General features: G+C 40.5%; 1 protein-coding gene across 1 annotated transcript in view; it reads right to left on the bottom strand.

Moving 5' to 3' along the window:
* The window catches only part of agbl1 (AGBL carboxypeptidase 1), an 82256-nt gene that overhangs the window by 60086 nt on the left and 5857 nt on the right, over positions 1–16313 (bottom strand). The window contains exon 5 of the mRNA XM_008295937.1: positions 6144–6181. Coding sequence (XP_008294159.1) covers positions 6144–6181 — 38 coding nt within the window. The remainder of the gene's footprint in view (positions 1–6143; positions 6182–16313) is intronic.

Here is a 16313-nt window from a genome sequence, read left to right as displayed (position 1 = left end):
TACTGATCTGGCTCCAGATGTGGTGGAGGTTATTTTTCACTCTCAATATAATATAGGTGCAAACTATATGGATAGAATTCATTTCAGGCTGTGCGTCAAGAATAAGGTCAGTGATATTCTTTATTTATCTTTGTGTGAACAAAGTTTAGGATCCCAAATAATCATGAATGTGTCCCACTGAAGGCTTTTTCATTTCTCGCACATAGGGACAGTTATGGATGTAGTTGTTGCGATTGTACTACTTTTCTCAACCCCAGGAGTCTGCTTTGAGGACTTTGTCCCATACATATGCAGTAGGTTGCATCGATCTAAATAGTCCATGCCCTCACACTACAGCTGAGCATGCACACTATTGCCCTTGAGTGTGGTCGCCACCTGAACACAAATTATGTGCTGTACATTAATGTTCACAGACCGGTACATGCTTACTCTCCTGGACTATATCATGCAGAGCCTAATAGGCCCTGGCATACCCGCAGATCTGGAAAGTGTCAAGGCCAACTCAGGTTTGTTTGGGTTTTTTTCAGCCTTGCCTACAAGGGTACCTGATGTAAATTTTGTCATCTAGCCAAGTCTGCAACAAATGAAGTGCTACACTGCTGACTTTTGCTGCAATTACGTCCTACTGTGAGGTTTTTACATAGGGAATCTAATCTGTTGTTTTTATTATACATAAGAGCAAATACATTACTGTTCAACAAAAAGTAATGCACTTACTGTTCTTGTTCCTATCATTTCTATATCATTTGGCCATTTTTGTGATACCACACAGGGGTTTACTTACTTCTTTATTTATTTTTTTTAAAGTTATTTTTTTGGTCTTTTTGCCTTTATTGGATAGGACAGTCGAGAGACAGGAAAGGGAGGGAAAGGAATGGTGGAAGGACTTGCAGGAAAGGGCCATGATCGGGCCTTGAACACACGGGCGCTGCGTCAGGGACCATAGCCCCTGAACATGGGTCGCCAGCTCAACCAGTTAAGCTATCGTGGCACTCACTTCTGTTGTATACTGTACACTTTAACAGTTCATCTGCTCATAAGACAGATTTTGAGCAGGACATGCCAACAGCACAGTATGACACTGGAAAATGGCAGCCATTGCTATCAACTTGGGGTTCTTTGGTGCACAGGCTCAAGGACATACTGTACGTTCTCTGTGCAGATGACAATCACAGAGAATACTGAGAAATACCAGAGAAAACTGCCCTCACCAGCCTCACCAGTAAAGAAAACAAGAGACAATACACTGTAGATGAGACCAATATACTGCATATACAGTTAAAACCAGACGTTTACATACACTGTATAATAAGACATAAAACGTTATTTTTTTCTCACTATCTGACATCAACTGTGACTAAAGTTTTCTTGTTTTAGGTCAGTTAGGATGACAAAAATGATTTCTATTTGCTGAACACCAGAATAATGAGAGAGAGAATTTTTTAGAGGATTATTTTTACTACTTTCTTCAAAGTCAGAAGTTCATATACACGAAAATTACGATGCCTTCAAACTATTTGGGAAAGCCCAAGAGCAAGATCTCACCTCTTGATGTATCAGTGATCATGAGAAAGGTGGGGGATCAGTCCAGAACTACACGGGAGGACCTGGTCAATGACCTGAAGACAGCTGGGACCACAGTCTCAAAGGTTACCATCAGTAACACACTACGCCATCACGGATTAAAATCCTGCAGGTCCCCCTGCTCAAGCCAGCACACATCCAGGCCCGTCTTAAGTTTGCCAATGACCATCTGGATGATCCAGAGGAGACATGGGAGAATGTCATGTGGTCAGATGAAACCAAAATAGAGCTTTTTAGTATAAACTCCACTCGCCATGTTTGGAGGAAGAAGAAGGATGAGTACAACCCCAAGAACACCATCCCAACAGTGAGGCATGGGGGTGGAAACATCGTACTTTGGGGTGCTTTTCCGCAAAGGGGACAGGGCGACTGCACCATATTGAGGGGAGGATGGATGGGACCATGTATCACAAGCTTTTGGGCAACAACCTCCTTCCCTCAGTAAGAGCGAGATGGGTCGTGGCTGGCTCTTCCAGCATGACAATGACCTGAAACACACAGCCAGGGCAACTAAGGAGTGCTCCGTAAGAAGCACTTCAAGGTCCTAGAGTGGCCTAGCCAGTCTCCAGACCTGAACCCAACAGAAAATCTTTGGAGGGAGCTGAAACTCCATGTTGCCCAGCAACAGCCCCAAAACCTGAAGGATGTGGAGAAGATCTGTATGGCAGAGTGGGCCCCAATCCCTGGTGCAGTGCGTGCAAACCTGGTCAAGAACGACAGGAAACATCTGACCTCTGTAATTGCAAACAAAGGTTTCTGTACCAAATATTAAGTTCTGTTATTCTCTTGTATCAAATACTTATTTCATGCAATAAAATGGAAATCAGTTATTTAAAAATCAAGACCTTCATTTTTGGAGACATGTCCTGTGGTCTGATGAATTGCTAGGTAAAGATAATGACAGAGCAGACTAATGAATGTGTAAGCAGTAAAAGAATACAAATGAGAATGTTTATATTCATAGACTTTATAAGCATTGTGCTAGAGAAATGGACGCATATGGTCAATATACTGCAGAGGCTATAACGGATCGGGGTAGAGTTTACAGTAAAGAGAATAAACTTTATGGGAAACTCTTCTGTCCCTGTCAGGATCCTCTAGAGATGTTCTGTATTTCCAGTGATCCAATTTGATGCTAGACAAGCTGTTATTGGGTTTGATTTAAATCACTATGATAACTAGTTTCTCATTATATCAAATGATCTGTGTTGCCCAAGTCCACAAAACACGAGGACTGGATGGTAAAACTCCCATGACAACCTGGGCTCTGACTTACTTGCATTAAATGCTATATTTGTGACTTTTGAAAAAAGCCAACTGCCTGCCTTTTATCCATCCATCCATTATCTATACATCACTTAATCCTCACTAGCGTCGCGGGGGGGCTGGAGCTTATCTCAACTGACTGAGGGCAAAGGCAGGGGACACCCTGGACAGGTCGCCAGTCTGTCCAGATGCCTGCCTATTTTATTCAAGAAAAAAAAAAGCATAATATTGAAAATAAATAAAAGGTAAAATAAAAAAAAAAACATGTAATTGTGTGCAATAGAGTGCAACAGTGTTTTTGTCGAGCATATTTTAACATACACTCGTGATAAAGCAGATCCCATGGAAATTGCTGGCTTTTTTACATTTTTTAACTCTGTGATACTCTGCTAACAGATGAACATAGAAAGTCCACAAGCAAAATCATCTTCCATCATTTATTCAACAAAAGTATCAACAGATAATAATAATATCTTCTCATCTGTATTTTACATAATTGTCCACCCATATCTTTTTACATGTACTGCTGTCAGGTAAATCTCCAGCTCCTTAGCCCCACCTGTTGTATGTGTAGACATCATACTGTACATCCAAATGTAACTGAAAAGTCCTTAATGTTAGTATTTGGTTAAGTTAGATAGCTTTATAAACTCCCCAGTTGAAGAACTCATTTTCTACTAATTCGACTCAACAGCAACACAAATAATATAGAAATTACAACAACAAACAAGACAGGAAGAAGATGGCACATGTCATGTACTAACTAGCAGAACAACAATTTATTGCCAGACACATTCCAAAGCACCACACAGAGAATCCAGAGAACCTCTCTCACAGCTGGGATTTGGTAAAAGACAATTTGAGAAGACAGCTAACCAAGACTTTCATCCAAATAGAATACATGCATATTGGATGTTTACTACAGAATGACAAAACACAACTTTTCTGATATTCCAAAGAACAAGCAATAGTCACAGACTGTCAATTCTGAAGATAACCTCAACTCTTTAAAAGAGGAGCTTGCGTTCTTTACTGTGACCTCCTGACCTTCTTCTCCTCCCAACACCCAGACTGTTCTACAGAAGAATGAACCTGGTTGCAAAACCTAAAATTAAGGAACACTAACATCACTGGAGTGATGTCCCCAAAATCTGGAATCAATAATTCAGGTCATCAGGACCAGTGTTGCCACAAAAGGCATAGAGAGACTTTTGTCTCTCTTCTCTTTGGATGGGATATAGTGAAGTGTAAACAAAAGGAAGCAAGGGGAAAAACAAATACATAGACTTGTCATTAATCATTAACAAGTCTACTGCCAATATTAATAATAATAAGAAATCTATTGCCAATAATACTAACAATAACAATTGTATTGTGTAATTACAACAACAACAACAAATAAATAAATAAATAAATAAGTAATAAAAAAGGGTGGGGCTATTCTTAATGATGACTGTTATGATGGTGATAGTAATACTAATAATGATAGTAAAAATAATAATAATGTTGATAGCAATAACAACCATAATAACGATGATGACGAGGATGACAACGATGATAATAATAAATAGATAATAATAAATAAATAAACAAATAAATAGCCGATTAGCATCCAGGCATGAGACACTCCAACTCCGCCCGTCCACCCCAACACCCCCCAGTCATCCCCACCATCCCCATCATCATCATCATCTTCATCATCATCACTATCACCATGAATGAATGAATGAATGAATTATTATTGTAACAACAATAAAGGTTGCCCCAGAAATACCTGTAAAGGTACAGGCTACATTGGGGGGGGGGGGGGTGTCAGGGATGCAGCAGTGAAGAGGTTAGCCCAGGAGTGGAGACAATGCCTTGGGGATCGCCCTCAGACCATGATGGAAGAGAGCTGATCCGCTGCATTGTGACCCTTCAAAATAACCCTAGACCCTTGGGAAGGAGCCTATTTATCAGTCTCAGTCACTAGGTCTTTAACAAAAACTAGTACTACTACTGCGACTACTACTTATACTACTACTAATAATAATAATAACAATAATAACAATGGTAATGATAATGAGAAGAAGAACAAAACCCACAGGCCCTACATAATCAAATCAGCGCGAGAACAAACAAACCGTCCCATGCCCAGATGCCAATCGGTTTAATATTGATAAAAATGTCAAGACTAATAATAATACTACTTCAACTGATAATAATAATCATTATCATCATCATCATCATCATCATCATCCCGTTATCATCAATAACAGAAGCTGTCATTAGATGTAGAAAAATAAATAAAGAAATAAATAAATAAAAGGGATGGTTAAGTAAATAAAATGGAATACATGAATTAATAAATAAATGAATATATATACAATGCAAGGGGGAAAAGAAATACAGTAATAGTTGTTCATAGTTGTGATTTCTTCTTTTTTTTGGTAATAAAGAGGTTTTTTTTTTTAATTTTATTTTAGAATACATACCTTGAATGGAACGTGCATAAATGGAATGTGCGCAGCTTCAGACCCCAGGTGTCTGATTTATGTTGAAGTATTTTAAAAAATGGGTTCCAGATGTCATTGAAAACAGATGTACTATTATTGTAGATATATGTATTTTTCTCCAGTTTGATATATTCTATGAGAGGGTTGGTCCAATATTTGTATTATGAAACTGTTTTTATTTCTGTTATGTATCTTGGCATGGAGTGTTGGCTGTAGAGATATCTTTTGATAACTGTGTGAGGGAGCTTGTCTGGAACCCCGAGATGATCCTCATTTAGCACTATCATTAGGTCAAATTACTGTCATCTGTGCTGTACTTTGGTGAATGACCAAATTCTTAATGGAAATTACATGAATGATGTCATGTAAGCATGTTAGCATGCTAACTCACCATCTGGCTGCTTGCCTGGCTGTAGACTCCTAATCTGAGTGTACTGCTTTTGTTAATGCTAATCCTTATCATTTCTTATTCCTGTCACTGGAACCAGCAGTTTATATCAACTTAAAGCTCGTTAAGTTTTACATGAGAGGAAAATGCATCTCCTGTTCAAACCTGTTTTCACTGAAGTGGAAAATGTAAAAGAGAAACACATCATTAAACAAGACAATGGCCTCAGAAATGCAGGCATTCCCAGGGTGTCTCTGGTCAAATGGCTCAGGTAGTAAAGAATAGTGATGATGATGATGATGATGATGATGATGATGATGATGATGATGATGATGATGACGATGATGATGATGATGATGACGATGATGAAATTAGCAGCTGGCAATTTATGAAGGTTGCAAAAAACTTACTTGTGTACAGCAGAGCAGCGAAGGCATTAATAGCTGCCCTAAAACACAAAACAGAAGCAGTGACAGTAATTAGTGTTTCAGATATTTAAATTAACACATTCTTTACCATGAAAAGACAATACAATATGCTACTGTACCTATGCAAGCGTGTGTGTGTGTGTGTGTGTGTGTGTGTGTGTTCAGTCAGATCTATGTAGTTGCCATAGCTCCTTCAGCGTATCATCTGCTCGGCCAAGAAGGTCATTGGCTGCAATCTGCCTTCTCTCCAGGACCTCCAGTATAAGCACAACTCTGACCATGCTTATGCACATAATCTAGTGGTAGAAGAGTGAAACTACACATAGAAAATATTCAGGGGTTTTGGCCACTGGCACATTCCAGCGTGAGGTTGGAGACATATGCAGCATTACCCAGCCATCACTGAGCAGGATCAAGCCAGCGGTGTTGGATGCCATAACTCCCCTGGCCCCAGCCTACATCCAGTTCCCTTACAGCCATCACCAACGAGCCCAAATCAACCGGGGACTTAACTCCATCCCTGAATTCCCAAACATAAGTGGAACCATAGACTGCACCTACATCACAATCAAAGCATCATCACTAAACGAGCTTAATTTTGTAAATAGAAAAGGGTTTCGTTCAATCAACGTACAGATAATTTGCAATGCACATTTGTCGCTATCCAATGTTGTTGCCCAGTGACCTGGAGGAACGAACGACTCATTCATTGAGCAGAACAGCTCTGTGGATGCGTCTCCAAGCAGGAGCTGTTGAAGATGGCTCGCTTATTGGTGAGAGCTACAAAGTGTAAAAATGTTTTTGCTGGACTTGTTATTAAAACATCTCATCTATAGGTGATCAGGGTTATCCACTGGGTGAAAGTTCAGTATTGATTCGTCCTCCTCCAGTGGCAGCCATTTCTCTTTCATGGGCTGTGATGCGTTTTTTGGCACTGAGCTTAACGTCAAACCACCAATTTTGCTGGGATCTTCTCTGACCCAACAGAAATAACTGTGTTGGTTATCATGTTCCATGCAGCATTTTTTTCCCACTGCTTATCCCAACATTTCACGCACCAAGCAATATTTTCTGGTTTGCTTCAACCTCGCTGACAAGTACCTCGATTTCAGTTTCAGAAAAGTTCCTCTTTTTCTCCCTTTTTGCCACGATGATGAGGACAGGTGAGGAAAAAACAAATCTTCACTTGCTTTATAAAGAGGCGTGTTGTTGCCGTATATGGTGATTTGGAGGCATTTCTGAAGGTAAGGTGCACGAGCACGGAGGTTAAGAACAAGTGGGATTTATCAACACTGATGTGCGTATGACCCCCGTACGCACGTTTGATAAATACAGATTTTTTTTTGTACTTATGCACATTCAAACTTTCATGCGTACAGCAGAATTTAGAACTTTTTCTACGCACTGATGATAAATGAGGCCCCTGGACTCTGTGGCGTGCAGGTAAGATTGTGGCCGACCCCTCCCACCCTGGACACAAACTCTTTCAAACACTCCCCTCTGGAAGGAGGCTTCGGTCCGTCAGAACCAGAACCTCACGCCACAAGAACAGTTTCTTTCCATCTGCCACCGGCCTCATGAACGAGGCACAGGACCCCCACTGACCCCCCTGCCCCCTGTGTGGGCTGTATACGTTACATTAATGTGTTACGTCTCTCTTTGCTCATTATCTCATCATCTGCACTGTCATTGGTCATGTTGCACCTCCACACCTTCAATTTGCACTCTTTTGATTATCTGTATAAATGTAAATATCAATATATTTGCACCCTCAATATTCTTGAAAATAAAACTACAGTTTTTTGGTTCTCATTTAAATTTAATTCTTTACTCCACAATATTTTTTTTTGCTTTTGCTTTGCACTATTACTGCTATTTTGACTAGTTTTTTTAATAGTTACTTTTATTTTTTTTAGCTATTTTTATCTTGTACATTGTATTCCTTGCTCTATATTTACTGTTGCACCAACCCATCAGAACAAATTCCTCTTATTGTTTAAACTATATCTGGCAATAAATCTGTTTCTGATTCTGATTCTGATACTGTAGAGAACTATTAGTGGCAAAAATCCAAAACATTTGTTTCACAGTCTCATGAACTGGTTTCAATAAATTTGATTGAAAAAGTTTATTGGTTAGATTTCACTCTTCATGAAAAATCTTGAAGCACTCAGTGTGCAGTGGTACGTCACACTTCTTGCATCCATACACAGTGCAGTTGTGGCACCATCTGCATCTCTGGTAACGTTTTCCTGTGTTGACAGGCCAGTGGTGTTTCCCATCACCTCTTGTTGAATCCTGAGGTTTCGCAATTGCAGATCTTCTGCCTTGGCTAAGAGGTCACTTTCCATATCTCTTAAGGAGATCCAGGGACAAAACCCGCTGAAAGATCAGGAGGTCATAATCACTGCCAACAACATGTCTGCAGAACAGCCAACTACTTACTATTGCACTGTGAAATGACCGAGCCAGGATTCTTCACCTCCACTTCTTTGACCTTATGGCAGATCCATATCTTGACACATGAAGATCATGCAGATCATGCTGCCCATGTTTTGGTTGTATGTAAAGAAAAACAGAGGTTGTGGCACTTTGACAAAAGCTTTTTTCTCCTTGCTCCACCTGGATGCTTGACCCTCTGCATATTTTCTACAGCATTGGTTGCCATGGTTACAACACTGTTATCCTTCATCACACCAGTAACTTCTCCCCCTCTGTAAGAACTTCAGTGCTTCCACGAGGCATTTTCATGAAATCTTTCACACCTGTGAAATGAATGTCATGTAGACAGCACTGTCTCAGTGTGCCAAAGGACCCATAACCTTGTTTGGTCATTTCATCGATGAGGCTAAGTGAGGTGAAAAGGTTATCATGCACAAATGTGCATCCTGGAGGAACTTCTGCTTGTTCAGCCAGACCAAGGACTACACTTGGGCCTTGTCCTCAGCCAGTTTCAGGGAGATGTGTGTGGACTCCACAATAGAGCTACATGTGAAGCATGTACCCTGTGGGTAAAGCAAGGCTCCACAACTTGTACCAGAACCAGATTGGTTTGCCTCTAATAAACTGCTTGCAGCCATTCTTGCCATAATAGAGTATCATGTTTTCATCAATTGATAGCTGTTTTGTCTATGGTATCATCTTGTAGGAGTCATTCAGTGCACTGAAGATGGGCCGCACTTTGTAGAAAGGGTCATCTGTGGCCTTTGAGTTATCCACCAGATGAATTGAGGCCATTATCTCATTAAAGCGGTTCCTTCTCATAGCATTTGAGATGCTTCATTGTAGACATCAGGGTCATATGTCCAATACATGTGTCTCCGTGGCACAGAACTGTAGCCAGATGTGAGCAGAATCCCATAAAAAGTCAGCAACTCATCCATACTTATATGAAGTGCCTTCTCTTTGGTTTGCATTGAATAGATATTTGACATGTCAACAGTAAGCTCCCTCAGAGTAGGAGGACACATCAGCAGGAACATATCAACACGGTCAGGTTTAGTTTGTTTTATGCAATCTGCTGCAGTTGGACCACAGGTCACAAAATCTGGTATATTGGATGTTGCTGGTCGTCGTGATCTTTTAAAAACCCTGTCCCTATTTTGCTTATTTTGAAGGAGGGTTTTCTGTTTTTTATTGTGTTGCAAGGCTTCATTTTCATCTGGGCATCTCCTTTTACTGCATTGTGGGGTATCAGTATCCTCTGGGCACCTTCTTTTTCGGCTTGCTGCTGAGGGAGACTTACCAGCATCAAGGGACATTTTCAGTATTTTATGGCGTTTTGGGGTCTCATTTTCTTCAGAGCATCTTTTTTTTTTTTTGGCTGGACACTGTGGGTGACTCACCAAGTAGCAGCAATTTGTTTTCTCCAACACCAAATGCTGCAGGAGTAGGAGGTGAGGGAGCAGGGCAGTTGTGGGGGCAGGGGGGGTCTGGGGGTAGGTCTGGACCTTCTTCATCCTCCAGATAGGTCACCTCTGCTTCACTATTTAGCAGTCTAGCAGGCAAATGGCCGTTTTTGCCTTGGTACTGCCTATCTGAACAGGCACTATCACAGTCACTTTCAGATGCATCTTTCTCAACTGTTGGAATGACTGTGATGTAGCACACATCACTTTGGGGTTATTTTAGGTCTACAAGATCCAAAACCTCTGATAGTTTTAAGCTGTGTAGAAAAAAAACACAGGATAAATAGGATAAACACCCAAAACCTCTGAAACCTAGCATAACACTATGACTCAGCATTGTGCTAACGGCAACAAATGTTGCCATGCTTATGTTTGCTTTTCTTGTAATCACAAGATGATGCAGGCATATAATTCTCATTATATACCAGTAGTAGACCCTGTAAAGAATATATGTACAAAATATTTCAGTTATATCTGTTAATTAAGGTATTTTACTAACTTTCTCTTGTACCAGTTTGAGGCAGACATTTCTTTCCAGCGGTGCAGGCAGGAAGTAAAGAGGCCTAGTCATGTGACCATTCGCACTAGTCACATGACATTGGTATAATTTGGAGGAGACAACCTTTTTTCTAATTTAAAAACTTGCTTTAGCTTCCCAAAGCCAAAACAACACTTTTAGAAAGTAAAAATTTAACAAAAAATGAGCAGCAACAATTGTTGCCGGTGGGATTAAACGGGTTAAGATGTTCTTGGTGGTGGTGTATGGCAGTGATTAAAAGGGCAGGTGTATTTTGAAAATTAGAATGATTAAAATCACAGCTAGAATTACAGTCATGAGACATGTTCCTTTTGTTCAGCAGTCCAAGCCCAGCAGCAGGTGTAACAGAATGTGCAGTGGTACTATTGTGATAGGGACCAGAACCGGGGAGAACATCAGTCACTGTGGGATCAATCAGCATTAGGTCGAGGGAGGAGTGCATGATGACGAGACGGCCAGGTGGACAGTGCAGCAGTTGAACAGGTGGATGTTGTACACCAGGTTGTCAGACAGAAGCTGTACACCAGCTTTGCTCAGGTGGAGACCATCCACACTGAACGGAGCAAGAACACATTAACATTGTCCAAAAAAAGCACACTGTGGGCATGTCATGCCAGTGAAAGCCAGGTGTTCACACTGAGCAGTCTGCTAAAGGAGTCGAACACACAGCCATGGTTCCATGTCGGCCCGGTGATGAAAACTTTGATGTGTGTGTCTTTGGGGATGATAAAAGTTAAATGAAGTCCTGCTTTAACAGTGTGCTTTGTTTACTTTCACATGTGGGACTACTGAGTCTCCAATGATGAGTGCTGATGGAGGAAGCAGTTTTAGGTGTAGACCGCTCAGGTCCTGGGACTGGTGCAGTGGAGCCTTGTGGTGGTCAATCACAGCTGGATATTCGCAGCTCCAGTATCAGTGGGCAACCAGGTCAAGGATCAGAGGAAACTGTAAGACCATCCAGCTCATCCAAAACGTCTGTCCCAGCGGGGGGTCGGGGCAGAGAGGGCGGGTGTGTGGTGAAATATGTGGGGGACCAGAACTGAGGTTTGATCCTGGCAGGTGGAGAAGGCCGAAGGTCTTCAGTCAGTCTTGTGGGTCAGCAGTGTCATACCAGTTTACTAGCTGGATGTCCTTGTTTGCTGGAGCTGGAAGTGAGGCAGACCTGAATTTTTGGCTCCTTTTCCACTGACTCATCACATGGGTTAACACCTGTCACGCTGTTTTACAATTCGCAATCAGAACTTTAGCATAAAAGGGCAACAGGTGAGCTCTTCTGTTTTGGCGCAATGGATGCCAACATTGGAAATAGAGGCAGAGGAGTGCCAGTCAGAGGACGAGGACTGTAGTCTCTGATGAGATCCGAGCCACTTTGGTTGACCATGTGGCCAACCATGGTGTAACAATGAGGGAGGCTGGGCAAGCAGGTACACTGTAGCATCCATCATCCGGACTTTCCGTAATGAGAATAGGTAAGAAATCTATCACTAGAAAATTGCAGTACTGCATATCAATACAGTACTCAATGAGTACAGTAGTATTGCCTGTGGATTGTTCTGTACGACTGTAAAAATAAAGTATGTTTCAAGTATTTAGGAAATGTATTCCTACTTGTGCATTCCTACACAGTATTTACAGTATTTTACTATTTGTATTGCAGAACTGAAAGATTACCAACACACGGTGGTCGGGAACGTCTTCTGTCTCCTGAACAGGAAACTGAAATCATGAACATGGTCCTAGAAAACAACGCCATAACATTACAGCACATACAAAGAAAAATAATAGAAAACAAAGTGATATTTCAAAATATTGATGGGTTATCAACACTGGACCGTGTCTTATGCAGAAATAATCCGAGGATGAAGCAGGTCTATAGGGTGCCATTTCAACGCAATTCAGAAAGAGTCAAAGAATTGCGATATAACTATGTGCAAGTAAGTAGAATACAATCCCACAATTGATGCATACTGTCAACACTGTATAAATTATACATATTTCCGTATACAGTCATTTCTTCTGTTGTTTTGTTTGTAGACCACTGTATGTGCAACTTTGTGTGAGTTGGGATGTACACTGTGTACATTGTTTTTATGGGAAAAATAAAATATTTGTATTTGTGTGTTCTGAGTATAAAAACAATACTCTAAAATATTGTACAACACACTTATGTATGTACTGTCTCTAGTAAGTGTAACACTGAACAAAAAAAAGGCCTAAGTCACTATGATGAATGAAGAACAAGTGTTTTCCGTTCATCATAGTGTTTTACATTGAGCACATCAGTGTTCAACTGGTTCTTATAAATGTGTACTCATATGGTGGTTTGTGTGTGTCATTTGAAAATGAAATACCGTTTTGAGATGAAATGACATTGTTTTGAATTTAAAGTTTCATTCTGCAGGAGAATTGAGGGGTTTGCCCATTGTGTGACATGACCTCTGCCTTTGGCTCCACCTAGTGGAGCATTTTTGGTTCTGTTTGTGTTGAACATGCTGGAGTGTAGGGGGACCAGGTGCTATGAGTTGGCAATCAGCCGATTGCTCCAGCTGCGGCGAGGCGTGGCTTGCCAATCACTCATCAGACCTACACTCACTATATAAGACGCCAGCAAGCCACAAGTCGATGCAGATCGTAGTAAAGCCAAAGTTCGTTTATGCTCGTTCGTATACTCTGTTCGTTGTTTTGGTTCAGCTCCTAACTCTCCTTTCCTGTGCTCCAGTTTTCGCCATGCTCGCTGCCTCTGAAGTCCACTTCTCATCCCCAACTCCTCTCCGTTGGATTCTTCTGGCTCCAGCTCTCCATACCCTCCGTGTCCCTCCGTTGTAATCATCTGGTCCACCTCCGTGTCCTCCGGCTCCCCAACCCTTGCTTCCAGTTTGTCGTTTGTCAGTCTCTCGTCTACTCAATTGATAGTTCTAGTGTTTGATTAGTATTCTTGCGGGAAGTTTGTTTATAATTTGTAATCATAGTTCTTCGTCCTCTAGAGGACGTTTTGATAAGATTTCTGATAGTGAGCATTTGTTAGTGGTAGTTCGAATTGCTGCCTTGTTGGTTACTGGATTTCACTATTAGTGTTTATTTGTGAATAAACATTCTCTTTTATTTTCAACTGTTTGGTGGTCGAGTTGTCTGTCTGCATTTGAGCCTTTGTGTGTAAATCGTGACATTGTGTGTGTGTTTTTTGATTTGTGTGAAGAGTTCTGAGAGTATGAGGCATGCTTTCAGGAAATGTGTGTAATCAATCAAAAACTGTAAAATCGGATAAAAAGAAACTGTTTTAGAGAAAGCTGTTTTCAGTAAGTTACACGTAATAGCAATGATTTTTTTTTTTTTCATCTCAGTCTGTACACATATGAATCTTCTTGCCAGTTAGGTAAAAGTGAAGAAGCCTCTTGGATGAGAGGTGAAACGTCTTCAAAAGCCTGAAAGAGAAGTCCAGTTGCTTTTCACTGAAGCTCCTAGGATCACTTTATGAAAGTTGATCAAATGTTTATATCTCAAAAAGGCCAATAATTGTCAAAATTATACTTTTTTTCCCCAAGAGAAGTAGAGAGTTGGAGCTGCCTGATAAAATACACATGAATCAAACCCTGTCATGTCAATCCAAGCAAAATATTTCTTTTGCATTCCACAGTAGCTCACACCTCTAACAAGCAAAACAGGCTCATAAGAAGTGTTACAGATGATAATGAGGAATTAGCTGCCGCTAACAGTTGAGAACAGATGGATAAATTTAGTTGTGTGACTTTGGGCAGTCCGACTCACTGTACTGCTTTAAACTGTGGACAGCAGCCAACAGGCATATCCAACAGTCACCATATTAGAGGAATAAATCACTGTGACAGACACTGACTTCCTCTAACACTTAAGGGAAATCATGTAGTTGCTCTCATTACATCATAAGAATTCACAGCTGTCAATTCTAACAAATTATCCAAAGTAACAGCTGTCTTTGAAATCTAGAAACCCAGATTCTTCTAATTGTGTTAGAACAATTAACAGTTGACTTCTGCATGAAAATAATACAGAAAACTGACCCTGAGGGCAATAAATATGTTATGTCTGAGTATCTGATTTCCTCACACCACCATAGAGTTTCACGTTCTCTTGTGGCTGATCAGGAGCTGGTATGCCTGACATGGATCCAGGCAGAGAGTACTTCTGGTGCTTTTGGCATGCTCCTCTGGGTATACTAAGGGACATTGGCTATTTGAGCCAAATGCCATCAATTCTGACAGAGAGAGAGAGATGAGAAGAGGACATACAATCCTAGAGGGAAGGATGGTGGTTGATGTAAGAGCTCTCGTCTATGCATGAGTAGATATGTAATGAGAAGAGCATGATGTTGATATAATGATGGTGCTACTATTTAACTTCAAATGCTGCGATGCAGTTTGTGCATACAGAATGTTATTTGAGCTTTGCCACTACGTCATTAGTCTGCCGAAGTCATGACTTGTTGCACAGTAACAATGATATACAAATATTACATGTTTAATACACTTTGGTAACCAGATTTACAGTATTTTAGAGTACATTTGGTTTTTGCAGTACTAATGCAATTTTTTGATTTCGACCTTATCCCAACAGCACATTTATGCAAATGAATTGTTAAATGAATTATCTGCCTGAAAACACATTTAAAAGGAAAGATAGTGAATTTTCGCAGACTTCGGATCCAACCAGCTAGGGCGGTAAACCTTCCATGTACTGCTTTCAAAAACAAAGTCTAAAAAGCACAAAGACAAAACTGTGAAACAGAGGAAAATATAACACGAAAAATCATCCAAATGGATTAAAATTGTATCTTTAGTCTTTTGCTTCCTTAAGCAACAGCCCTTAGCAGTACAGACAGTATATAGTTGTTGTCTAAAGACTAATGTCACCAGTGGTGACAGAGATGGCAAAGGTCCTTCCTTCCTGCTGCTGTCAGACTACACAACCAGCAGTGCTCCCAGTAGTCTGCACGTTGAAAAACTGACATACTTCATTTTTGTGCTGTATCAACAAATTCAAACCTTTGCATTATTAATATTTTTCACATTGTATACCTCTGTGGAATATCAATATTTTTACATGTTGTTGCAAGAAAAAGTAAATTTTTCCTCAAACACATACACATTTTTTATTAATATTGAAACAGTAAGTTCAACCAGATGTATGAACAAGTTTGTAAAGAAGAAAAGACACAACAGTGATTGCATAAAAGTGACTTAGGCAGAATATGCCATGATATAGGCTTTTTTTTCATACGAACATAATATAACCAAAGTTATTTTACTTTCCTAAACATACCCAAGTTGTGTTACTTGTCTAACCATAACCAGGTTGTTTTACTTGTCTAACCTTAATCAAAGTCCCACTCAGGTGCTGTGTGAACTGGTTTTCACACTATCTATTGATGGGGGAGGTTGTCATAGTACTGGTGAGCCACTCTTGGTAGTACTGGTTTCATTACCAGCAGGTCATTGAATTTACTGACAGTAATTGGTAACTGAGCAGGGAAGAGTCAGTCCCAGTGGAACGGTCCTTTGGGGATGTGGACTCGCTAAGGCAGGTCTTCCCAGTGAAACTCAAAATCCAACTTGTACCGGATTCGACCATCTGCAGAGAACTGGAGATCACGAAGGTCATGTACTGTGGGGTTACCAACTTCTCTAGCTGGTCGAATGTTGGTGATATAGGGCCCAGATAACTTCATGAAGT

Source organism: Stegastes partitus, unplaced genomic scaffold (assembly GCF_000690725.1).
Source record: "Stegastes partitus isolate 25-593 unplaced genomic scaffold, Stegastes_partitus-1.0.2 Scaffold1088, whole genome shotgun sequence".
NCBI lineage: Eukaryota > Metazoa > Chordata > Actinopteri > Pomacentridae > Stegastes > Stegastes partitus.
The sequence above is the reverse complement of the archived record's forward strand: the minus strand, read 5'-3'. Positions and strand labels throughout refer to the sequence as shown.